At 50.8% G+C, this 24,542-nt stretch overlaps 10 protein-coding genes across 10 annotated transcripts; 6 read left to right on the top strand and 4 right to left on the bottom strand.

Annotated features, from left to right (window-relative positions):
- Positions 1-1,191: 1,191 nt before the first annotated feature.
- On the top strand, positions 1,192-2,235 carry M406DRAFT_72701 (uncharacterized protein; the record flags this gene model as incomplete). The annotated part of the gene is made up of 1 exon (XM_040925570.1): positions 1,192-2,235. The coding sequence occupies one exon, from the start codon at positions 1,192-1,194 to the stop codon at positions 2,233-2,235; it is 1,044 nt and encodes a 347-aa protein (XP_040773698.1).
- Positions 2,236-3,793: 1,558 nt separating this feature from the next.
- On the top strand, positions 3,794-4,993 carry M406DRAFT_63542 (uncharacterized protein; the record flags this gene model as incomplete). The annotated part of the gene is made up of 3 exons (XM_040924842.1): positions 3,794-4,078; positions 4,136-4,621; positions 4,721-4,993. The coding sequence occupies 3 exons, from the start codon at positions 3,794-3,796 to the stop codon at positions 4,991-4,993; spliced, it is 1,044 nt and encodes a 347-aa protein (XP_040773697.1).
- A 1,255-nt stretch (positions 4,994-6,248) lies between these two features.
- M406DRAFT_294452 (uncharacterized protein) lies at positions 6,249-8,111 on the top strand (the record flags this gene model as incomplete). The annotated part of the gene is made up of 3 exons (XM_040919141.1): positions 6,249-6,570; positions 6,661-7,101; positions 7,200-8,111. The coding sequence occupies 3 exons, from the start codon at positions 6,249-6,251 to the stop codon at positions 7,871-7,873; spliced, it is 1,437 nt and encodes a 478-aa protein (XP_040773696.1). The 3' UTR covers positions 7,874-8,111.
- A 1,635-nt stretch (positions 8,112-9,746) lies between these two features.
- M406DRAFT_357560 (glycoside hydrolase) lies at positions 9,747-11,041 on the top strand. The gene has a single exon (XM_040923713.1). The coding sequence runs from the start codon at positions 9,763-9,765 to the stop codon at positions 10,876-10,878; it is 1,116 nt and encodes a 371-aa protein (XP_040773695.1). The 5' UTR covers positions 9,747-9,762; the 3' UTR covers positions 10,879-11,041.
- Positions 11,042-12,569: 1,528 nt separating this feature from the next.
- On the top strand, positions 12,570-13,787 carry M406DRAFT_341879 (family 28 glycoside hydrolase; the record flags this gene model as incomplete). The annotated part of the gene is made up of 2 exons (XM_040921713.1): positions 12,570-12,600; positions 12,661-13,787. 2 exons carry the CDS (start codon positions 12,570-12,572, stop codon positions 13,785-13,787), a joined length of 1,158 nt encoding a protein of 385 aa, XP_040773694.1.
- Positions 13,788-14,441: 654 nt separating this feature from the next.
- Positions 14,442-15,781, bottom strand: M406DRAFT_72696 (family 7 glycoside hydrolase; the record flags this gene model as incomplete). The annotated part of the gene is made up of 2 exons (XM_040925569.1): positions 14,442-14,626; positions 14,722-15,781. 2 exons carry the CDS (start codon positions 15,779-15,781, stop codon positions 14,442-14,444), a joined length of 1,245 nt encoding a protein of 414 aa, XP_040773693.1.
- A 1,206-nt stretch (positions 15,782-16,987) lies between these two features.
- Positions 16,988-18,047, bottom strand: M406DRAFT_72695 (uncharacterized protein; the record flags this gene model as incomplete). Its single annotated transcript, XM_040925568.1, has 3 exons — positions 16,988-17,314; positions 17,382-17,692; positions 17,759-18,047. 3 exons carry the CDS (start codon positions 18,045-18,047, stop codon positions 16,988-16,990), a joined length of 927 nt encoding a protein of 308 aa, XP_040773692.1.
- Positions 18,048-18,657: 610 nt separating this feature from the next.
- On the bottom strand, positions 18,658-19,590 carry M406DRAFT_72694 (uncharacterized protein; the record flags this gene model as incomplete). Its single annotated transcript, XM_040925567.1, has 3 exons — positions 18,658-18,768; positions 18,904-18,978; positions 19,087-19,590. The coding sequence occupies 3 exons, from the start codon at positions 19,588-19,590 to the stop codon at positions 18,658-18,660; spliced, it is 690 nt and encodes a 229-aa protein (XP_040773691.1).
- Positions 19,591-20,222: 632 nt separating this feature from the next.
- On the top strand, positions 20,223-21,761 carry M406DRAFT_72693 (uncharacterized protein; the record flags this gene model as incomplete). Its single annotated transcript, XM_040925566.1, has 6 exons — positions 20,223-20,233; positions 20,281-20,394; positions 20,456-20,626; positions 20,705-20,879; positions 20,947-21,507; positions 21,570-21,761. 6 exons carry the CDS (start codon positions 20,223-20,225, stop codon positions 21,759-21,761), a joined length of 1,224 nt encoding a protein of 407 aa, XP_040773690.1.
- A 304-nt stretch (positions 21,762-22,065) lies between these two features.
- On the bottom strand, positions 22,066-22,876 carry M406DRAFT_63537 (uncharacterized protein; the record flags this gene model as incomplete). Its single annotated transcript, XM_040924841.1, has 2 exons — positions 22,066-22,401; positions 22,511-22,876. The coding sequence occupies 2 exons, from the start codon at positions 22,874-22,876 to the stop codon at positions 22,066-22,068; spliced, it is 702 nt and encodes a 233-aa protein (XP_040773689.1).
- Between the last annotated feature and the right edge of the window lie 1,666 nt (positions 22,877-24,542).

Raw genomic sequence — 24,542 nt, 5'->3', positions numbered from 1 at the left:
GGCTGTACCGATCACCATGACCAAGACCTTTGTCCGCCTGCCGCTACTCGAATTGTAACTCTCCTGGTTCACAGACAAATTATGGGGCATCTATCTGGTCCAGTGCACGCAAGTACCTCAGAGGATGTTCACTCTTCCCTGAGAGTTGAAGTTACATCAGATAGAGCATATCAATCCATCTTCATGAGACGCGAAAAGTCTACCAAGCCAACTCTGCAACAAGGGAACAATGAAACTTTCCAAAGTACATGTAGAAGACCATGCATAGGTGAGGTAACACTACATAAAGTATCAATGAGAGCTTGTCACAATTGCGAATAAACAGCTATGCACGAAGGAGACTTTGTTCATTAACAGTATAACAAATTCTATTCGTTTTGCCCTAAAAAATTCCAATACGATCTCGGATCACTTGCTTGATGATTGTTCGTGAAGGTAAGTCGAGATGTTGATGTTGTGCTGGTTTCATTCCTTGAACTGATTGTGAGCAACCCCACATGGAAACAATCATGGCTTCAGCCAGGAAACTAAAGAGTCCAACAATACATACAAGCAAATACAACCATACTGTTTCAGTGGTTCTATTGAAGGCGTAGATCGAGCCTAAGGCATTTCAGTAGTTTCTTGATCTGCTCAATTGTTCAATTGTCTCCTGTTTTCTGGATGGGCCAGTACTACGTGAACCGAGGCTTTCACAAAGATAATACTTCTTATCCCATGTGTAAACTATATTGGTAAATGATTTACGCGGTCACCTGTATGACTTTTACAGCTAGTTCACATTAAAACCAACCGAGACTGGATAGCTTGGTGTGAGATTAGTTGGATAATTTCCCATGACACCTGCAGTCACTTTGACAGACTTCTTCACTAAGAGTCTATTGTACTGTAACAACACAGCTGCAATAGCGTTGTTCCATCTATTTTTGAATCCTGAAATAATATGCAATAGCCAGGTTGAACATTCTGCAACATTATAAAGGGCCCTCTGACCTGCATGCTACGCAAACATTTGCATGCTGATGCTTTCTCAACAAACTTAATCTCACCTTGCCTCTCGATACGCACACAACACATCCAGACTTGCGTGAGTCTCTACTACTCTTCACATTCTCATCTCAACACCAACTAATTCAACCCAGTGCAGCTCAGCTTTGATATTACATCATAGCATTCTGCCTCGAGATCCATATGACCCACTCAGGCATGTTGCAGGGCTACCGCAAAGTCCTCCAAATGTTCAAGCCTTTCCAGGGCAATGACCAAGAAGGGCTCATCCACAATATGAAACCACCGAAGCGTCTCGGCAAACAGGTGTCTCGAGCAAATGAGGGCTATAGTCACATCGAAACTCATACCAAGAGTTTCGGACAGATGCTCAAGCGACGCCCTGCAGTTGCAAACCTTCGTCAACTTCTTTTCGAACACAACCCTAAGCGAGGCATTGCATACTCGTCCCCTTCAGAAAAGAAGCTGTTACTCGACGGTGAAGATGATAATGGATGGTCTGATGGCACTTATTCAGACGGCATGAGCTCTCTCCAATTCCCATTCACCAAAGATTCCTTTCGCCCTAAGGAAGCCTCACACATGCGGCCCTCCACCAGCCCCGAGAGAGCGAAACCGCACTACACGGATTGCATGGAGTGCGGAAAGCTTTTCCTGGACGACCAGCAGACGTTCTTGATGGAATGCGCGGGGTGCAGAAAGCCATTTTTGGAACGGCAGAGAGGCTACAGGGACTGCGCCAGATGTGGAAAACCCATTCAGGACGAGCAGAACATTGATGGCGGAACCTCTACAACGACTATGCCATACCGAAATATGGAGGAAATCATGGATACCTACGGGGCCCTTCCAGAGATGAATGGGTGGTTTGAAGATACCGAGATCTATGCAGCATACAGCATGAATGATCAGGAAGAGCACATGAACGACGCCATCGTCGAGGATGAGAATCATCTGTCCGTGGTCAGTCGTCGAGCCCATGACGAACACGAAGCTTCCCAACGTCCCATAAGCAATGCCTCTCAGTTTTCCTTCAGCCTATCATCCTCCTACAACGCTGAAGCATACAATGGCCAGGTCTACACCGCCGCAGAGGTCAAGGTCGTGCATATTCATCGCAACTCCAACGTTGAGGTTGTGCGAACTCACAGCAGCAAAAACTCGGGCACAGATTGGCCTCTGCGGAATGCAGACATCGAGGACAGGCAAGTCCGTTCGATTTCATAACCGCGGTTGCATTCCTGTAGCACTACAGGATGCTCCGCAGCTCTGTATTAAAGCCTTGGAGAAACCTCCAGAAACAGCGGTTGCGATGAGGTTGAGGGCGGCTCACAATAGTGAGGAAGAAGCTCGAGGTTGTTGATACCAGCGCCACCTTTGGCGAGCGCCGCTGCGGTCGTCAAATTTGTGCGTCAACTGTCGAGACTCTGCCGTGGAAAGTTCAGCTTCGAGGGGCCAAAGTCTCAACCTCACACTGTTGCTGTGTAACAAACATCGGCTCAGTGCATCATCCGCCTTACAAAGTCCTGTTCATGAAGGTGTAGAATGCAAGGCTCACGGAAGTCACTACTGTACAATCATAATAAATTTCGTACTCGGATTCTAGAACATCAATCTCCCTCTTGTGAAGCCTCTTTTATTGCACATGTCACTAGATTGGTTTTGATACTCATTTCTCAAGTGTTGAAGCCCGCAATCAGGAGAGACACTTGGGCACTGAAAAGGGGACAAGGAATAGTGACGGCAGAACATTGACCACTGAGCTCATTACTGAGAAGTTGGCGCTGGTTTAAGAAGGCGATAGGAAGCAATGAAGTATCACAGGCTGTTTGCCTGGACTGTTCTTGACTTGCCTCCTCAAAGTCGCAAGGCTGTGCGACAGACTGCCAACTGTTTTAGTACAAATCGTGGAAATGCCAAGTCAGCAAAAGTCCTGTGCGATAGAAAATGAGACTTGTGAGTTTAGGTTCACCTGTGCTATTTCTGTACACAAATGAAGACAATTGGAGTTCTTTCCCTGGATTTAAAGGGTTCTTCGGTACGCACGTCTCTTGTGAGATTGACAGCCTCGCGACAATCAGAACAGCCAGGCATACTCTCGGCACGTCTGCAGGGTTGGCCACTGCCGGAGAAAAGCCTCCGGTGTTGCATGACGTCATTTTCTTTTCCCTTCCTGCGTGAACTGAATTCTTGAGCAGACATGGAACTCCCCAGTTACATTAATCTAAAGCTACGACCTCAAGCACTGAAACTCCTCCTTCTCTTCTCTTCTCATCTTAACACACGCACTCACACATTTACTCTTTCCGAGTAGATTGGTTCGATATTTGTTGGCTTGTTAGGTGCTGAGAAACCGCGGCTGCACTGGTCCGCCCTTCCGGGATCTTATGGCAGCTACGGTCTAGTTTCTTCTTTGTTTACACTGAGAAAAACGCAGGCCCCACCAACCAAGCTCGAAGAACCATAATATACCACCAAAAACATTGGCAAGTCCGAGACGAATAACGCAGCGAAACGCTTTGCGATATTAGCTATTTGTTATCCACGATATTTGATCGACTGAACACCTCTGTGGTTGTCGTGACAACGATCCGAGAACGACCATTGTTTTTAAGACCTGGCCATCCAGCGACAGTCTTCACATAGCCTTCAGCCCGTGAGGTTCCATCGATGGTCCTTGGTGTCGGTAGAGGGCTGATCACCAACGTTGTCGGCGGTTGACGTCGTCTTATGTTATGAGACATACTGATTCACACTGAGCGTGGAGAAAAAAACACCTAACAGGATGGGTCGACTCGACGCGATTGCACGTTCCATCGTGCTGACCCTCATCAACGGCGCAAAGAAGAGGTCACGCTCGCCCATTGCCTTCATCCTCACGCTCATCTCCACCATCTTCTCAATCTACCAACTGCCGCTTCACAAGCACCGGCCCCAGGTCTTCCAAGATCTTCGTGAGAAACATTGGAAACTCGAGGAAGATGAATACATCACGTCATTCAGGCCAGTGGAAGACGGTAAACCCGAAGACGTCTTAATGCCGATGGGAGACATGGGATTCTCTGGATCAGTGAGTTACATCGCCATCTATTACTGCTTCCATGCACGACTAAACGCTTTCTGTTAGACTTTTTTCTCCACAACTGATCAGAAATTTCTCGTAAAATCCGTACCACGCCATCACGAGCACACCTTCTTTCGCAACGACTTGCTTGACACCTATGTAGCACATATCGCTGGCCATCCCAAGTCCCTCATTGTTCGCATTTGTGACTTCCTTGCCAGCTCTGGCCTGTCTCTTGGGCACCAGCTGGGTACGGCCCCAAGCCACCATATCGTCATGGACAACATCTTGTATGGAAAAGAGGACGCCGAGAAGGCGGGCAAGCCGGACTGGGAACAGTGGGATCTCAAGCCGACAAGCTATTTCTACCCAGAGCGGGACATTGCGGAAGGGAGGCTTACAAGCGAGGCCACCAAGAGCCAGCTGGCAGACGAGTTCCACGACAAGATCATTTTAAGCAAGGAGAAGGCCGATGAGTTCTGGCGATGCTTGGAGGAAGACACGCGCATGCTGGCACACTACAATGCGGTTGATTACTCACTCTTTCTGGTCCGGATCCAGCCGAAAGCGCCGGCGCAAGAGGCCATTAACCCGTCCTCGTCAACGTCACCCCTGCCAGCAGATGAGGAGGATGTGGTTCCTGACGAGCCTCCTGCTGTACCGCCAGGACCGGCGTCATGGAGAACCGGAATACCGAGCGCTGACGGCAAATTCCTCTACCGCGCAGCCATCCTTGACTTCTTCTGGGCCAAACACAAAATGCAGCCGCGTCTGATGACATTTTTGATTAATGCATACAACAAACTGATCCATCACCATGGACCGATGAGCATCACCACTACGCCAGAAGAGTACAGAGAGCGTTTCTTGAAGCTATGCCACGAGATCGTGGAGGTTAGAAACAGCCAAGTAGATGAGTAGTTTAACAAGAACTTATTATTGCGCAATGATCAGCACGCGACTGTCCCAAGTGGGCCAGGCATATTGGAACAAGTGCTTGCTACTTCTCCTCCTGCACCCGCAGAAATTCGTCTATCACGTACTGTATATTAAGTGGCGTGACAGTTTTGATGGCGAGCGACTACGAGCCTCCCACCCATTCATTTGAGCATTCGGAACAGGCGCAAGAGGCTCGGAACAAGCCTCGATGTGGCAGCTTTAGACAAGTTACAGTCAGCATTCTCTGCCTTTTCGGGAGTCCAGTGGGTGTGTCATGTGCCAGGATCCCCCTTACATAGGTGGCCCGTTCTGTCAGGCTCCAAATTTGGCAAGTCTCAGCCTTGTCCATACAAGCAGCTGAGAAGGACAAGGCAGTGTCTTGAACTCTCGCGTACAACCAAGCAGACCTTCTCTAAGAATTGCACATTAGTCTCATAGCACGTTAGTATATGAGAATGTTTGATGGCATTTCCGTATTGTCGAGAATTATGATCACCGTCGAAATTTCCTACTACGTGGGTGCGCCATACATGCCGCGTCCCTGAAACGGTACATGTGACGAACACGAGGGTTAAAGGCATTAAAGAGTTTCTCAAAAGGATGCGAAAAATGTGCTGGCTGGAGAGAATAAGGTTCATCGGCGCGGTAACGATGGGTAGCCATCCCATGGACTCGGAGAGTGCTGGTCTTTTCCAGAAGACAGGCAAGAGTACGCCATGTTCTTGGCTACTTGACTGGTTCAAATAGGACGTTTTAAGGGTTTGGCTCAGCCGATCGGGGTGGATACTGCTGGGTACGGGAAACGGGCTGAGCGGTCAGGGATTGGAATGCAGGTTTACCGATAGCAATTATTATTGGTTCATACCTTTGTACTGGGATTTCTGCATTATCTCTATTATAGTGTGCTTCGTGATGGATTCGAATGGATATTCCATCACACTCATAACACCAGCTGTATTCGAATGGCTCATGTCCATTTCAAGGATGCTTCTAAAGAATTGATAAAATGCATAGTATTTATTACATATGAAGAACTCGGGATCTGTAGACGATCCCCGCGTGACGTCATCCACATGAATGTGCATAACCTGTTTTCCCACCGCGAGGTGAGTGCGCGATCATAGTGAGACGATAGAATACATGCTCTCTCACATTAAGCACAGATCTATGAGCGAACCTAGTGTGGCGAAGACGACATCGACGTTCTCGAAAACATTCGGGCCTATTCTTCCAAAACATGGAGGTCAACGTACCAGGGTTTAACGTGAACGCAGTATTGCCAGAGCGAACAAAGGGCAAGAATGTCGCGGTTGTCTCGCAGCACACGACCAACCACAACGACCCAGGCTTCCTCTCGGACGACTTCCCACGGAACCCACCGAAGCTGTATGTGACGGCCGAGAGCGATGACTTTGACAATCTCACCCTTGCAGAGTGGCGAGATGAAGGGTTTCAGGTCGAGTATGTGCCGATGGGCGACGGCGGGGATGACTACGTGAGGAAGCTGGAGAGGCTGGCCAAGAAGAACCTCGGACCCTGCGAGACATTTGGAATTGTTGGTGAGTTGGTTGATGATTCCTTTGTGTACCAATTTGTTCCCACTTCGTACAGGGCTCGAGATACCACAAGAAACTGACTCGTCTCGTCAGCGTATGGCGATGCGGCCTCGTTCTGCCTCGAGCACTATCACATCCTGGACAACAACGAGGGCATGAAGCTTGGACTCCTGATAGCATATTATCCAACCAGGATCCCAGAGCCTCAAGGCAAATTTCCATCCAGCATCCAGGTTCTCGTCCACCTCGTTGGCAACGAGGTCGGCGTGGTCAAGCACAGCCAGATGGTCGGCATCCAGGGCAAGAGGCGCGTGGTCAAGCGGAACGTCGATCCGGGCATCGGTGCGGGCAGAATCAACAAGCTGGCTTATCCGAGCTATACCTACTCCGCAGAGGCTGGGTTTGCGGAGCATGATCTCGACGAGTACGAGAGGATCAGCGCAGAGCTGGCCTGGAGCAGAAGCCTTACGGCGGCGAGGAAGGCTTTCCATCGGTATATCAACATGGAGTTGACACTCGATGAGAACATCCAAAGTACTGATCATCCCACGACCCTGGTCTTTGGCTTTTCTCATAACTACTTTTCCATACAATAATACTTCATTACTGACCACCACGCCTTGGATCTCTAGGCAAGTTCTTCACCCGCAACACACAGAACGTCATGTCTAGCTACACCACGCACAAGACACCCCACGTCACCTACCTGCCCACCCTCACAGGCGGCGTCGGCGCGGCCGAGCTCGAGCGCTTCTACAGCGACTACTTTCTCAGCGCCAACCCGCCCTCCACGAGGCTTCGCCTGATCTCGCGGACCATCGGCGCCGACCGCCTGGTGGACGAGGTCCACATGAGCTTCAAGCACACGCAGGAGATGCCGTGGATCCTGCCGGGCGTGCCCCCGACGGGAAAGCGCGTCGAGGTTCTCGTCGTCAGCATCGTGACCGTGCGCGGCGGGAAGCTCTACAGCGAGCACGTGTACTGGGACCAGGCGAGCGTGCTGGTCCAGACGGGGCTGCTCGACCCGAAGCTGGTGCCGGACAAGGCGAAGACCAAGTGGGGGGTGGAGGAACTGCCTGTGGTGGGAAGGGACGCGGCGCGGAGGGTGCTGCGGGGGATGGAAGATGTGGAAGATGGGGAGGCGGATAATGAGCTGATACCTGGGTGGTATGAGGACGAAGATGAAGAGTCGGGTGATGATAATGATGATGATGATGACCAACCTGTCGCTGAGAAGAAATCACAGAGCTCAGAGGTTGAGAAGCCTGCGCCTGACAAGAAAGAAACTGAAGGGGAACAAGCTTGAAGCACATAAGTCCAATGTGGTCATTTACCGCTGTCTGGTGCAGAACAAATGAGCTCCAGTCTCGAGATTGTACAGAAATGCGGTGAAGAAGGCGAGAAAATTGAAAAATCAATCAGCTTGCGCACTTCGGTACTTCCACGCGATCCAAAATTAGTGACAATTATGGATGCAGCAGTGAACTTCACAGTCACGAGATGACAGCCAAGTGACCAGCAGACCACAGAAAAATACAAGGGAGGGAGGGAGGGCGGACACAAATAGAATGGCGGCGGTTGTGGACACATCTCGGGTACGGATGGAACGTTGAAGATGCACCATATCTTGGTTCTCTCTGTTTTGCAATGACTTGGTCACCGGTCTTGGACTTACCAAGATTGGTCTGCCGCGGAAGCCGACACATCTATCATTTCAGATTGCATCTGCATATTTCAACAAATAATTCACTCGGATCATCCATCAAAAGGCGGTCGGATTCATACCCGCCAAGGTCGCCTGCGATGTGACCATAGTATCATGGGCCAGAGCAATATCACAAAAAGCCGAGTAGCGTGTAATTATTTTGTTCAGATATTGGCCAATAGCTGATTTGTTAATTGATGAGCTTTTGGGTGTCTTGAATGATACTCAAGGACGACGACGACCAAAACCCAGAGCACTTTGTTTTGACGCATGGTGCATTGGTCGAGAGTAACGAATACAGGCCTTGATCTCTGTAAAACTTTGTTACCCGCGTAGGTCATATCTGTAGTATAGGCAACGTTGCCAGTCAATATCCCGAGCCTAACCCCCCGCCCCGTCAAGGATATTTGTAGTAGAGACCATGAAAGCACGCGAGGTGGTATTCTTGGCACTGGAATCTTTGTCCTCGTGCCGCTGACATGGGCGATCAGATGGGCCAATTTGCCCTGCAGCGCGCTGACTCTTCCTCCCCCTCCCCCCCCCCTTCAACCAAAATCGGGTGTGGACCCTGAAGATCCATGTCGCTAAGCACAGAGGGCCTAGACGCCATCCGCATATCAATCCGGCCACGGGGCAAATGCAACATTATCGTAGATTCTAGAGTGGTCAAAAAGGAGGGGGGGAAAGTAATTGTTCAAGCTTTGATCCCGTGAAAGAAAAAGCTGTTTTCGGCGTAGTCTGGCGTATAGTATCCTAGGACGATGTCACAATCATTAATGAGAAATGCTCGTTCACTCGACAATCACGACGACTGAGCCTATTGCGAACCGGCCTTTGACGAGCCGCCTGGGCAAAATATGGTCTATAGTGTGGCAGTCCTATCGCGAGGGCCCGTCTTAGTCTTGTCATGTTGGACCGAGTTAGGAAGCTCGGCCACTTTCAAGGTCACAACTTGCCTAAATCAGTACCTTTGAAAGAGACAGACCTTTCCCGGCTTGGCCTTTTATGTCTGGTTGAAGTAAACATAAAGACTGGTTACCGCCGAGGTATCTATAGCCAAGGGGCATCGCGCTATTGGTAAGAGATACCAAAGATCCGCCAATATATTGAATCAGGATACAACCTAGTGATGCGCACCTCTCTCCAAACTTCTTATACACATATGCACGTGCACATTTTTCTCTCCGAGGCGAACGAGTTTGACGATGGGTCTTTGCTCCTCGGCTTCAGTCATCCACTTGCATGCAGACCCGACGTGTCACAAGCAAGAGATGCAAAGGAGCCAGAAGACTTATCACAGTCGACCTCGGGGCCCCTCTGGAGGTCAGCTTTTGGGGGTGGATCCTCCCGGGGGGGAAGGGGGGGGGGAGGCTTGCAACGGGGCAGTATGAACCAGTATATAAAGCAGAATGAATTACCCACCAGTACCCTAGGCTGAGGAATCTTTCTTGGAGGCCGTAGTCGAGGAGATAGTGTAAATTAGATTCACCATGAGACCCCTGGCACTGGGTGCGATTGCAGCCGCGCTGCTAAGCAGCGCCTCTTGGGCCGTTCCCATTCACGATGTCTCCAAGAGGGAAATCAGCGAGCTGCCACGTCTCGTGATTTACTTCCAGACCACCCACGACAGCGATGGGAACCCCATCTCCATGTTGCCCCTCATCACGGAGCAGGGAATCGCCCTGACCCACCTGATCGTCTGCTCGTTCCATATCAACGCTGGCGAAAACATAACCCTGAATGACTACTCGCCCTACGACCCACACTTTTATACCCTGTGGAACGAGACAGTCATCATGCAGCAAGCCGGTGTCAAAGTGACGGGCATGATTGGCGGTGCCTCGGCCGGCGCATTCGATTCTGACACCCTCGACAGCACCGACGATGCCACCTTTGAGTATTACTACAGCCAGCTGTACGACGTAATCCAATACTACGGCCTCCAAGGCATGGATCTGGACGTGGAGCAGGCCATGTCGCAGGACGGAATCACACGCCTAGTCAGCCGGCTCAACGCAGACTTTGGCGACGGCTTCATCATCACCCTGGCGCCCGTTGCCACCGCGCTGGAAGGCCTTGCCAACCTGTCCGGCTTCAACTACACCGAGCTCGCCGGCGCGGCTGTGACCACGGCCGGCGTTGAGATGATCCACTTTATGAATACCCAGTTCTACAGCGGGTTCGGAACAATGGCATATCCTACGAATTTCGAGTATATTGTCGCGAACGGCTGGGCGCCGACGGAGATCGTTGCAGGCCAACTGACCAACCCTCTGAACGGCGGTGGGTACACCGATATCGGGACACTGAACCAGACTGTCATCGAGCTTGTGGAGATGTACGGAACGATCGGGGGGATCATGGGCTGGGAGTACTTCGACAGCCTCCCGGGCGGTACGGCGGCGCCGTGGGAGTGGGCGCAGGACATGACGGCAATACTGAGGCCGAATGACACTCTTACGCTGGACATTACGAACGAGACCGCGACGATCTTGAACGCGGCCTGGCAGGAGAGTGTGGTTCAGCCCAGTTCTGCGAGCTCAAGCGCCGACTCTACACAGTCTACCCAGGCCACTGTTGATTACTTCGCAATGGTCAATGCATGAGAGGTTTTAAGACTGTACGTGGCATGGGGGAGAAGTCATGAGAGAGAGTTGTACAAAGAGTCGAATGGGCTCGGGGGTTCTTATCAGCTGAATATGTACATACTTTGCTTCGTACAACATTTTTCGAATACATCATGATGTTGTATGTCCTTTTCTTTTCTCTATATTCTTAAGTGTATATTGATGTTTCCAAATGGTTATGTTCTCTTGATAACTCGTAACATTTTGGACGGCTTGATTTCAACATGGACAATACGACCAAGATAATTCATGTAAATGGTAAGGGTTTGAGTGTGCGAGTCCTGTCTAGTTGTTGTCTATATAGACCACCATCATTTCCAGTCAGCTGGGAGTGGTCACTCCTTTTAGCTGTTCCATATTGAGAGCACGTCTACGCAAGCGGGCCTCCTTATCACCAGAAAACTTTATCTTGACAGTTTGTAATGTCCTATGATACAATTAATCCCTGATTCGTCGGGTTTTCGAAAGAGCCCATTCCTTCGATATTACAGGAACAGGTGTATAGCGGCCCTGTATACAAGTTCATATTTGTCTATATGTTTAATCAACTATATGGTCTGCACAAAACGAAGCATTGGTCACCGAATTGCAACATACTCACTGCATATCTCAAATTGTGTCACTTGTACTTCTCCTTTCAGGCCATGTCTAGTGAACCCTGGTCTCGCTTGGTGTCATCAATTATGCAATTGTGAGTGGGCGGCCATATGAAGACAGTTGCTTGTTCATATGAATCAAAAGTCGATTTCACGCAAACGCTACGTACCCTGGATGATCATTCGGGCTACAACCGAGGGAGCTGCCATGTCAATGTCTTCATCTTAGATTTGCACTAATGCATTGTATTCTGTGTTTTTATGCTACAGGGGCTATTGGCCCCCATCACGACCCTATTCAGGACCCACTCTCCCTCGTTACGAGTAGAGAATAAATCAAATGAGCGCTCACCATTCGTATCCTCTCTTTGACGGATCAACGATGCATCTGCACGGGCACACTTGCATTATTTCAAGATGAGCCTCATATGTCATGTAATTTGTCCTTGTCTGTCCTCGTCCTATGTGCTATCGTTTGTGACCGGCTACTGTCCAGGAGTCGTTCTCAAAATAGGAGTACAAAGCACTGAGATTCATCCTATATTCTAAGTCTGTAAGATTTTCAAATGCAAACACACTAGCCTCGCGACGAAAATTATACTCAATCAACGAAATAGTGACATTTCATGCTCAATAGAGTGCGCATGATCATATTTTTTAACTTGTTCAAGCACGAGTACGCGGCCAAAATGTTTCGAACATCCTGAACGGGAACGGATGTTTCTCCGCTTCGTGTTTAAATCCACAAATGACAAGGTGCGTCGGCGAGTATGTCTCCACTGACTACTACGCCGCCACGTGCTCAAAGAACAGGAAGACCCCTGAATTGTCGCGGCGGAAATACAAGGGGTTTTCGATGGGGAGAGCCGCAACAAACATGGCCTTCATATACATAAGACGCCGGATTGTTTCTTGCACGACATGCATTTGTCCTGGATGATTTGTTTCTAACTATCTTTCTCTTCATTTTTTCAAGCAGTGCTCCGCAGGACGGTCGAACAAAGGGTTTGATACTGTACATTGATATTCTTTTTCTTCTTCTTTTGGTGCCGTCCTCAATCTCAAACAACAAACATGCTCTTCCCAGCTGCAGTCCTTGCTGCTAGTGCAGCCTATGTGCACGCTGCGCCGTCAACACACAGCCCGCACCGCGTGGAGGCTGCAGCGGCGTCTTCCTGCACCCCCACGGCCGGAGGCAGCAGCTCCACGGACGATGTGGCGGCCATCGAGTCAGCCATCGCCGACTGCCCCTCCGGAACGATCGTGATCCCAGCCAGCACAACCTACTACGTCAACTCGGAGCTCTCCTTCGACGGCTGCGCGGGCTGCACCTTCGAGGTCGAAGGAACCCTGTTGGTCTCGGACGACACGGACTACTGGAACGGCAAGACAGCCGTGTTTCTGGCGCAGGACATCGACGGGCTGACCGTCACGTCCACGAGCGGCGACGGCGTCTTTGACGGCAACGGCCAGGCCTCGTGGGACCTCTTTGCCGAGGACAGCTCGTACGCCCGCCCGACGCTCTTCTACGTCGATGGCAGCACCAACGTCGCCATCTCGAACCTGCTGTTCAAGAACGCGCCCAACGTCTTCCACTCCTCAACCGGCGGCTCCAGCAACGTGGTGTACACCGACATCACGCTCTCGGCCATTAGTACTAGCGACAATGAGCCCAAGAATACCGACGGCTGGGACATTGGTCAGTCGACCTACGTGACCATCAACGGCGCGTCTGTTCTGAACGACGATGACTGCGTCGCCTTCAAGCCTGGTGCGAGCTACGTCGAGGTCTACGACATCACCTGCAACGGGAGCCACGGCATCAGCGTCGGCAGCCTGGGGTCTTCGGCCGGCACCACAGACACCGTCGAGAACATCTACGTCAGCGGAGCGACCATGATCTCGTCGACCAAGGCAGCGGGCCTGAAGCTGTACCCTGGTGGAGACGACTACGGCTCTGCCGTGGTCTCGAACGTGACTTTCGAGGACTTTGTGATCGACAGCTCCGACTACGCCTTCCAGGTGCAGAGCTGCTACGATGGCGATGCGGACTACTGCGCCGAGTACCCGAGTACCGCTCAGATCACCGACCTGGTAGTCAAGGGCTTCTCCGGCACGACGAGCACTGCCTACTCGCCCGTCATTGCCAACATCGACTGCCCCGCTGATGGGACTTGTGGCATCACCATGTCTGACATGACGGTAGAGGCGCCCAGCGGAACAACTGAGTACCTGTGCGCCAACACGCCCAGTGATCTTGGTGTGACTTGCACTGACGGTGCGAGCGGTTGAGAGTGTTCATCGTGAGTGGTCAATGTGTGGACAAAATGTTGGATTTCAGTTTCACTTTTTCTTTCTTCTTGTACATATATGGAGATGCTTTTGAAACATCTCGATGTATATATCAATTCAATTGTGTATACCTTGAATCAGGGATAAGAATATACTTGCATTGTATTCCTGTGAGGTGATGATGACAAGTATCCAGTGCATGACGGTGAAGTCGTTAGCACTCTATACTTGTTTGAAGTTAATGCCGTGGCAGAGATACTATGATCTCAACTCTACTGTATTTCGCCAAGAGATTCAGCCCTCAACACCAAAACCTTACATCAATCGCATGACGCCATTGGTTTGAAACAACAAATAAACAAACCAACGGTTACCACGATCGCCAGCATCAGGCGCCAGATACTTATAATGCGCTTCTCACAGTACTCGCAAAGCCTACACATACTGATTGAAGCAAAAGATCGTCTGACTTTCATACGTAATATTGTGGAACTTTTCTTATGTATGGTAACAAACATGCCGGAGATGATGTAAACAAGTCTAAAGAATTTGGACATTGAGAAGGGAAAGGCACCCTGGATCTATATACAACACTCCCAAGGTTGTCTCATGTGACATGTGCTTCACAGAAACCTCTCGATTCGCCATCAGCTATTAGAAGTGACGCACTCCCCTGCTGCGCAGGCTTGGTGCCGCTGCCACTGTAGAGTTGATGTCACCCCATTTGATGTTTGAGAACACAACGTGAGTAGTTGCGTTGTTCGCCTGAATCAAGGCCGGATTGCCAGCGGTGCTACTGCATGGGCCACTGCTTCCCTCGTCAAGCCAGTCCATGTATTCTAGGATGGGGAAGTCAGCGAGAATGCTCAACAGACAGATAGGACAATGCATGGGCGGGCGGAAGGCATTCAAATGCCCAATAATGGAGACTTACGAGAGGCATCATTCCAGATGCTAAAGGCCAACACCATGCCACGGCCAAGGGCCTCGCCCATGGTCTCGAGGTTGCCATATGTAGTGGCCGCGCTGTCGACAGAAGAGCACCACGTCGCATTGATCGAGTCACCATTGCCGCCTGAGATGGCGCTCGGCACAGACACGTTGTTCTGGTGGTAGATGCGCTTGATCTCGGTGAGAGTTCCGGTCGTGGTGCCGTCATCTGTAATGAACTGCGTGGTCACGGTGAAGGGCTTGGTCGTGTCGAGCGTGCCGCCCGGTGCCCAGTAGTCCTGGTAGCCTTGGCTGTACGGGTTGAACCCGCACCCGCTCTTGTCGCAGTCGCTGCCGTCGTCCAAGCAAGGGTGAGGAGTGAAGGCCGCAGCGAGGCTGTTGGACTCGAGAATGTCCATCTCGTTGCAGCAGTAGCCCGCGTCGTTGGTGTTGAGAGTGCCGTTCTTGAACGTCTGCACGGGACACTGCGCGTCGCAGTAGCCCGAGCCATATGTTGCTCCGCCCGTCTGGTACTGGTTGCGGCCGCCTGTGGCGTCCATCTCGGAGAGGTACAGGGCCCCGTTCTCGCCGCAGGGGAGGGCGGACACGTCAAGATCAAAGGTGAGCTCCTGGCCCAGCAGCTGGAACATGACATAGTCCTGGCTGTCGTTGTCGAGCAGGTACACTCGTGGCGAGGCGCTGGAGACGCCAGTTGACGAGTTCACGTACTGGTTCATGGTCATGGACGAGCCTGTCGTCGCCACACCAGCAGCTGTGTAGTTGGCCCCTTCGACAACACAGTTCTGTGCGCATGTCGCCTCATCCGGGCACAGGGTCGTGTTGATGCCGCTGGATGTTGTGCATGATGCGTAATCAGCAGTGTGCAGCCAGCGGTAACCAAAGTCTAGAACAACTGAGGTGTTCTGGGTCACGCAGCCCCCAGCTGTGGTACATTTGGATGTTGTGAGTTGAGGGTGGACTTCTGGGGTTACAGTGCCTGGCAGCTGCGCCCTCACGAGCCCCAGTAGGCCCACTGTCACGGCGGCTCTGCAGGTGGCTTGCATTGTACAATGACTGGACGAGAAGAAAACAGGGGATTCTGGGGAAAAGAGAGATGATGAAAGAAAGACTGACACTAGAGATATTGGGTCCATCACCAGGCGAGTAATACCTCTGGTATTTATGAAGCCCATAAAGCTTGCCATCGCGGAGCTGCATTCACCGGGCTTGCCCTCCGGATGGATGAATATACCCACGCCCCGTGATACTTCTGAGATGGCGGCCCGTAAAAGCCTGCGAGGCTCTTCTTCCGCAGGGAAAACCCTAGGCCAGATCAGGACTGCGGAGGCAGCATAAACATGATCTTTCAGGGGCCCCGGTAGTCAAAACAGTGGGCACCAAGCTATAGGCGAAATCTTCCTGGCCTGTCACGTTGATTCCCGCCCCATCGTGAAACCAGGAGACACCCCCTTGTAGCTTATCATTACAGGAACAAGGCCATCTATTCTCGACATCATAGATTTTGCTCAGATCTTTCCTTGGGCGGCACTAACCGCTTCTCGGGAAAATCACCAGACTGACAACCTTCCTTGTCTGGCAATGATGGTCGCGATGTAACCCTTTATTTTCCCAGTAGCGATCTTTATCACATTGTGCCTGTATCCGTTTGGATTCAAGAGTCTAGCTCCTCACTGAAATCAAACCTTCCTTGCCACAGAAACGCCAAGCGCCCGGTGTGGCTCTTCCTCACATTCACGAGCAGACCCTTGGTTGTTCGTCCTCACCACAGGTAACCACAGCTCAGAAGTTGCAGAGCCAAGCACTATAATATATGGAACTGGGCTGAGTAGCTATTGGATAAAACTTGCTGGTGGCTATCCTTGATTTGCTTGCACCAAGCAAATCTGCAGACATTACGAGCACGTATTAGTATGCTTTGCTCATCTTTGGTAACTCTCGTGATACTCCATAGATACCACAGAATCGTCTGGGTGGATCCACGGAATGATATAATTCCACTTAAGCCAGCACCATGGAACAGTTGGGCATTATGCTGCCAAGCTGTTTCATAACTGTTATTAGGGGCCCTGCAGTGATTGGCACACTAGTTGGAAAGTCTATCTTGCTGGGGCCTTCATAATGATTGTTTATGCTTCAGAATATGAACAGACTGTAATCAGAGTCTGGATAACAGGTCTTTCCAATGAAAAAATTGCCATCTGATAACACTCTGCAATCCTGATAATCTACACGCTCAAATCCCTTGACCATTACTGGAGCTCTGTCTTTTCAATTTCCACATCGGCTCTCTTCTCCCAGCTCTTGATACACTCTGAATGACAAGCTCCTTTGTCAACACAGTCTAGACTCTCCTCCAGATAAGACAGCGCCAGCCCAGGCAGCTCCGTCTCAAACCCGGACCTTTCAATCACCTCCTTGGCAATCTTGACATCCTTTACCAGAAGCTCCAGTTGATACCCCGTATCAAAAGATTTCAGGGTCTTCATGGAGTAGGCTGTTGAGAAGTTGACCCCAGTGCCAACATTCATGACATCTATCATTGTCTGTGGGTCCAGACCAAGCTTTCGCCCAGTGACCTGTATCTGATGAGCATGTAATAAAAAGTTTGACATCAGCAGGGCCAGAGGGGTTGTTCACACGTACCAGGGCATCGCAGAGTGCAATGATACTACCCACCGACACATAGTTGTTCAGGGTCTTCATCGTATGTCCTGCGCCAAGCTTGCCCATCACAAACACGTGCTGGCTCATATCCTTGAGGACAGGCATTACCTTCTCAAGGGCAGCCGGTGAGTCAGACCCGACCATCGAGGTGGCACCTCCACTGTCGATGGCATGCAATTCTCTCTGTGTGATAGGTGAGTCGACAAGGGCAATGGATTGTTTGGTCAAGTCTTCGCCCAGACTTTGGGTGTCAAAGGGGGATGACGAGCTCGTGTCAATCACAACAGCATCTAAGTATGAAAATGGTCAACGATATGAGTCAACAAGGAGGTAGTAGGAGGCTTAGGGTCAGTCACCAGGCCCCAATGCACGAGCAATTCCATTCTCTCCTAGCAAGACATCCCTCACAACTTTGCCATTGGGTAGCATTGTGATAACCACACTGCAGGCCTTGAATGCATCAGGGCTCATGGGTGAGCTGGTGGTTGCAGCCAGCTTGCATTGCTGATATTGTTCAACGAATTTCTGACCTAAGGCAGGATTCGTGTCGTGGACAATCAAGTTGTAGCCCTTCTTCGCTAGACAGGCCGCCATGGGGTAGCCTGCACTTCCCAATCCAATGTAGCCAATGGTCTTGTGTTCCATGGTGTCCTGTTGCTGATTTGATACGGATGTTGTAGGCAAACTCGAAATGCGATCACGATGTTGTTCGGGCATTTACACGTTGTTCGTTCACGGAAGACCCCAATATTCAGGTGGTTCCTGTTGGCTTAATTATCCTCCGGTGTTGATCATTTACCCCTCAGGAATTTGATAATTGTAGAAAGCAGTATTGGCAGTGGACGGCAGTTGACTCCGCATGCGCTTCTCCGTGGGAGCCATCCTGGTCTGCACTACCTTGAAAGCTGATCCATCATGCACGCATGTGAATCTCCTGTTGACTCGGTAGATGATGTCGAGTGTGGTCATGGTTGATGGCAGAAACAATTCAATTACAAGCTCTTAGGGCTAGAGTGAACAATAAGGGAATGCGAACAATCACCTCCACACGGTCCGTAAAGGCCTCTTTGTTTGATGACACACGCAGTCCAAAGTTCCGTTCCTCAGTGCTCGCATTCATTGACACAAGTGCCCAATTTATCACCATACACTCAGCCGTGTTGCGTCTCCTTTCCTTTGCCACAATTTCCTCTTGTCCTCTGTAGGTGCGAAGCTTGACTCCCATCCTTGACCGAATCCGTGGCTCAATTCTTGATCAGTTGTTCGGGCGAGATACTGTGTCGCCGAAGTAACACATCATGCTGAAAGCCTTGCTTTTCAGAGCATTCACAGTCAGTCCATGTGCACCGGTTGCAAACTTCATGTCCTGGGAGTAAATTGGTGTCAATAAACATCATGTTGTTTCCTTTTCAAGTTCTCTCTCCTTCTCTCTTGTGGAACACGAAAATAAAAGAAACGAGAGATCGGCGGGAGATAGGGCGGTGGGGGTTGGCATTCTTACATTGAGGATCTGGTTCCAGCTGAGGCTGTTGTCTCGAATCTTCTGACGGAGAAGCTGTTCTTCCAAAGTACTCCACTTCACAAGTTCTCAAGTTAGGACTGATCATTATTGTAATTGAAATCATATCAAGCGGCCCATCTCTTAGGTTAAGTCAAGAGGAGGGGGGGGGGGGGGCAATCTTACCTGCCACGCGTGCCCAGGGTTCTGCATGCGCTCCAGCCGCTGGCGAGTGACCACGCCGCGCCACAGGTCTCGACGCTCCTCCATGTGAGCCCAGATATCCTCTCCGTATTCTTTGGCAGCGCCCCGGACGTCGTTGTAGGCAGCCTCTCCGCCTCTCCATCTGGCCTGCTCAGCAGTGACTTCCAGTAGGCGAGTGATGTGTTTCTCTCCCTCGAGATACTGTGGGTCCAGGAAGGATGTCCCGAGATGCTCGTCGGCGACGGAATAAGGATAAAATCCCATGTTCTGGGCGAGGCAGTTGGAGTTCTTGCAAGCAAACTGCCAGGACTTGACAACGGGGCTTCTCATCACATAGTCGCATTCCATCTCACCGGGACAGAATGTGACGAGTTCGGTGTTGGGATTAGGGATGGCGCAGCGTAGACCGCGCGTGTGAGTGATGTAGTCGCGTTGGCCTGTGGGCTGGCCGCAGACCTGGCAGATGTAGCGGACTATGAGACACATCTTGACTGGCGCTGAGGTGGCCTAGAGGACGCGTCAGGTGATAGCGATCGCGACGCGTCAGATGGAAAACTGCAGGTTGAGCAATCTTCGGGCTGGGAGGTTGAGTGAGTTAGGGCAATGGATTTAAGATCGGGGTCGTGGGTCAGAAGGCTGGTTGTTGATCAGATTGAGGCTGGGAGGCCAATGAAGAGGACAACTCCAGTGGACAAGGAAGGCCTGTAACAGGCATACAAAGTAAGTGAAAGAGGTAAAGGATAGAATGGCAAGAAGAGCTTGTAGACCAAAGGTAGCAGGCCAACAGTTCAATGGCTTGATGCAATCTGTGTCAGCAGTGTTGGGCAGGGATTGTGACGAGGCTGATCACTATAGTGAATTGGCCAGCCTCTTGGAAGACTGGCAAATGACCTCAGAGCCAGATGTGAACTGCTGGCATGGCACCCTTCCATTGCTGGGGTTTCACTGATACCTGATAATCGCGTCAGTTGCCATGTGCAAAAAACTATGCGCGTTGATGTTAGCCAGATTGAATTTCCAACCATTGATCAAGAACGCGTCGAATCTGACTTCCTCATCCCACTTTGATCTTTGGTTTATCCAGCTGCATTTGCAAACATCCCGCAATATCAACAACTATGGAGATCAGGTATGTACAACTGGTATTCTAGAGAGCCTTCGATTCCAAATTGAAAGCCTTCATGGAACGACTTATGCAGAGAGGCTAACACCAGCCAGTGAGGTAACAGACCTGGCTGTTCAGGCAGTTGAAGCTGTTTTGCAGTTTCAGATCATCACGTTCAAGCCAAGGTGAGAACCAGGAGCAAAGTCACGGGAAACCACCAGCACACTTACTGACAAACAATACTAGGCCCTTCTTTGCAGTCAACGCTTTCAAAGGTGTCGTCACGACCTACATTCGCAACTCCTGCAACAACAAGTATGGAGACAATCAAGACATGCCTTTAAACGATGTTGTCAATCTTGCCAGCAAAGCTGCTAGTCATGCAGCCAAGAAGTGGAACAAGAGTGCTGATGTTCGGTCAGTCCATTCAGGCAACGAGAGGATAATGGCATTATCCTCTGGTAGCTGGTCTTCTTAATACTGACCGTGTTGCAGAAATCACCTCGAGACCAACTGGTTTCGCCACTGCGTCTCCAACCTCGTCAGCGGCACAGTCACCAACATTGCCCAGCATGCAGAAGATCCCCAGATGCTAGACGACCTCCCCTTCCATGAGTATCTGGACCCGGTGGGACGTCCAAATATGCGTGATACCACTCAAGGTTACGAGGTAAGCTCCCAGACACAATTCCCAGCTCCCAGCACGCAGCAAGCATCTAACATACTATAACTTTCAGGCCGACGAGTCCAGTAACGGACGCGGTTCTTCGCGTACCGCGACCGAGCATGGGAGCCCAGAGACACAGGACGACCCTCTCCCTATCCCCCACGAAGCCTCCACCAGATGGACACCCATCAACAAACCTCACCCGAAACCCGAGTCTGCTATCCTCACCTCAACTCGGTATCACAAGACACCACCAGTCACGCCAGCCACCACCTCTCGCAAGCGCAGTATTGCCGCCAAGAGTTTCGAGGAGAGCACCAGTGGTGGAGGAGACTCTTCACAGCACCGAGCTAAGCGTCTTCAAACCGACAGCGTGTCGCCGTCGCTGGAGGCAGAGCGCCGACGCAGTGTCCACAACGCTGACACTGCTCCTACCCCGACGTCTGGTCATTCACACAAGTCCTGGTCGGCAGACGAGGTCGATATACTCATGAGTGCACGTGGAAGCGGAAGAACATGGGATCAAGTCCATGGTGTGAGTCAAGCCTTGTTCTCGCCCTCCTCCCGACACTTTCTCCTTTCTATCAAGGTCAATCGACAGAAACAGAGGTGGGATCGTTTCATACTGACGGTTTGTCTCTTTCTTGATGATAGGTTATGCAAGGTCGCAGTCGAGCTGCGTGCGAGAAAAAGTACCGCGATGTACTCAAGGAGAGGCGGCAACAGGGAGGGTCGGGCAACTCTTCGGATAGCCTGCAGGATGAGCCGATTACGCCAAGCCAGAGGAATTCTAAGGATACTAGTGTGAACCCGCCTCTGGCCATCTCAATAGGCCACGAGGACGAGGACGGAGATCAAAAGCAAGACGGCCAGGAGACACACTGACTTTACTATCAGCGCCATTGGATCCGACAGACAGATGTTCTTCTCAGCATAGCCCTCTATATCCTTTAGCTCAGCACATTTCGGGTACTTTGTAATGATGAGATGAAAACGTGATAACATTACGGCATCTTCCCGTCTTTATACTTCTATTCGGTGTCTAAAAAGGGAAAGGCAAGAAAAAGAGAACTATGTACAATCCCAATTCCTGCGATGATATGCTGGAATATGACCAACCAATTTTCTTGTGTTTCAGATATCAACATGAAAATCTTCCTAGGTGTTTCTTCTGCCGGCCATTCTTCTTCTACGAGTGTGTTCCTGTACCGATGCAGTACGGGATAGGATAGGCGGTGCTGTTGCACAGCCTGATGGGGCCAGTCACCCACGCCAGGTCTCCCGACTGCTGGCTCGAGTATGAATCCGAAGTGAAGGCATCCGTGGTTGGGGTGTCAGTGCAGCCCGAGATCACATTGCCAGTGATACGGCGGACCAGCGGGTTGCTGACGACGAGACCGTACTGGCCAGCCGGCACGTTGAATGTCCATGTCTGCGAGTCCGTGGTCGTCCAGGTCTCGGTGGTGTCGATGGTCATGGTCGTGGACAAAATACCCTCCAGGGAAGTTCCGACAGATGCGGATACCTGCGAGGTGTTAGCAGAGTAATAAAAAAAACCCAGGTGGTCCCCATCTCTTCTGTAGAGAATAGAAGACGGCTTTTAAAACATGTAAAGAATGTCTAGCTAAACGTACCGAGACAGAGTTTGCCAGAGAATATCCCTGGGTGACAGCAATCAGAGCACCAGCCCCGGAGTTCTGAAGCACTGGGGACATGGTGACATCCCAGTCATTGAACGTGGTGTCGGTGAGGACCTGGACCTCGGTGCTCTCATCGCACCTTCGGTCGAGGTTGGATACGGTGAAAGACTCCCGAGGAGCGTTGGCCTTGCGCTTCACCTCCTTGATGTCCTCCTGGATCTGGTACTCCCACTCCTTCATCACGACGGCCGGGCCGTCATCGCGCAGGAGGAGGATGTCGTCATGCTGGAGGACCATAGGGGTCGGCGTGGCCTGGCTGGCGCCGAGGAGCGCGAAAAGAGCGAAGGTCTTGAAAGACATTGTATCGATAGTATGGGGGAGTTGGGAGTGTGTCTTGGTAGTGACTGTAAAGTGGTGGTATTACAAAGCTGTCGTAGTAACACCTCAAAGTGAGTGGCTGTTGTTGGCTGGAAAAGACCGTGACTGCAAGGGCAGCAAATGTAGTGAGTGACGAAAGGATGAGGAGATCTCTTGAACGTCTAGCTGAAGATATAGCGAAGGATGGTGATCACAAAACATGATAGTAGATCCATGAATTGGATCATCATCGAGTATTTATGGTCGAGGTGACCTTCTCCGGATCGACAGCAACATGATATCACGATAGACTGTTCATCTAAGCCCCCTAGACATAAAAAAGCATATTAGAATAAACTCAACGCTGTGATGAGTTTATTCTCACGTCAAACCATCGTCAAGTCTGGCGTGCGCGCGCCGTTTGAGTCAGGATCCGTGTCGCAACGGAGGCTGTGCTGCAGGTGGTGGGTTTGTTTCACAACGGCTCTCGCACCCAAGGGTGCTGCCAGCAGGCAAATTGAAGGCGTGTGGTGGAGGGCACAAGATGCATTCAGGGCACTCGCGCACGATTCATGTCGTCGAAGGATCGCTGCGAATGCCGCCCATTTTCTGCAGAGCCGCATTGTGGTCATTTCGCTCCCCCGCCTTTTTTCTTGGGAGCCCATCAATTAGACTTTTTGTCAGTCATCCGCCAAGATTGTGGGCTGTGTACTCTGGCCTCATATTCTCTGACTTCAAGTCAGTATTTGGGTGATCCTATCCCCCTTTTGGAGCATCACAGGATTTCCATATGGAGCGCTGTTCATAAATGCCCTCATGCACGTGTAGGGGCGCATAGCCCGAGTTTCTATTGGCATCCTTTCGTATCTGGACCTTCCTGTCTGCTTTCCAACCTTGCCCGTATCCCGCCATATCGGCCCACACAACCCTTACTCAGCCTCACCGCGATAATCTTGAAACGCCTATGTGTATTAGTCCATCGTCGTCTCGATACCCTCTAACAGAACAATACCGACCGATGATTTCTCAGATTATGAGCCATAGACGCCGTGGCATTGCGTCTTAAGCTGAAGTATTGTTGGAAAGGGAAGTATTCGTGCGATTGGTTTCTGTCATGAACGCCTCGGGAGTTCGAGCCACGACTGACGAGCCTGCTCTTTCCCTACCGCCGACGTCGCTCGTGTGCTATTCATGTCCTCAGAAGAAAAAAAGAAGCTCAGCAGCACCATGTTCAATCATTTCCAACAACATCATGGCTCATCAGCGACAGTGATCCGAAAGGGATAGGAATCCCCTTACCCAGCCAACGCGACGGTTGTCAACGAAAGCCAGGCTTGGTTCGTTGTTCGCGCAGCGACGCCTGTACACTGCACGTTGAGGCGGCAACTCGTAGCATCGTAGCAAGCTGGGAAACTTCTACGGATCAGAGTGTTGTATACGAAGGGTTGGCTGCCATGGCCTCTGCTTCGTTTGGGGATTCTGAAACTTAGCTGGTTCAACCGATCACAATTAACACTGCAACTTTTGTGGGTGTCTTTGGTGGGTTTATTTCCAATAACTATCAGTGCCTGCTGGAAGGTTGACTGGTGGAAGAAAAGGTCTCCATCTATATATAGGAAATCTCTGATGGATTAAGTATCTAATGAAGGCCTAATCATCGAAAATCCTT

Source organism: Cryphonectria parasitica, assembly GCF_011745365.1.
Source record: "Cryphonectria parasitica EP155 unplaced genomic scaffold M406scaffold_7, whole genome shotgun sequence".
Lineage (NCBI taxonomy): Eukaryota > Fungi > Ascomycota > Sordariomycetes > Diaporthales > Cryphonectriaceae > Cryphonectria > Cryphonectria parasitica.
This window is presented reverse-complemented; position numbering and strand designations above follow the sequence as displayed.

Coding starts and splice junctions, on each gene's coding strand:
- M406DRAFT_357560 (XM_040923713.1), top strand. CDS start 9,763: ATGAGACCCCTGGCACTGGGTGCGATTGCAGCCGCGCTGCTAAGCAGC.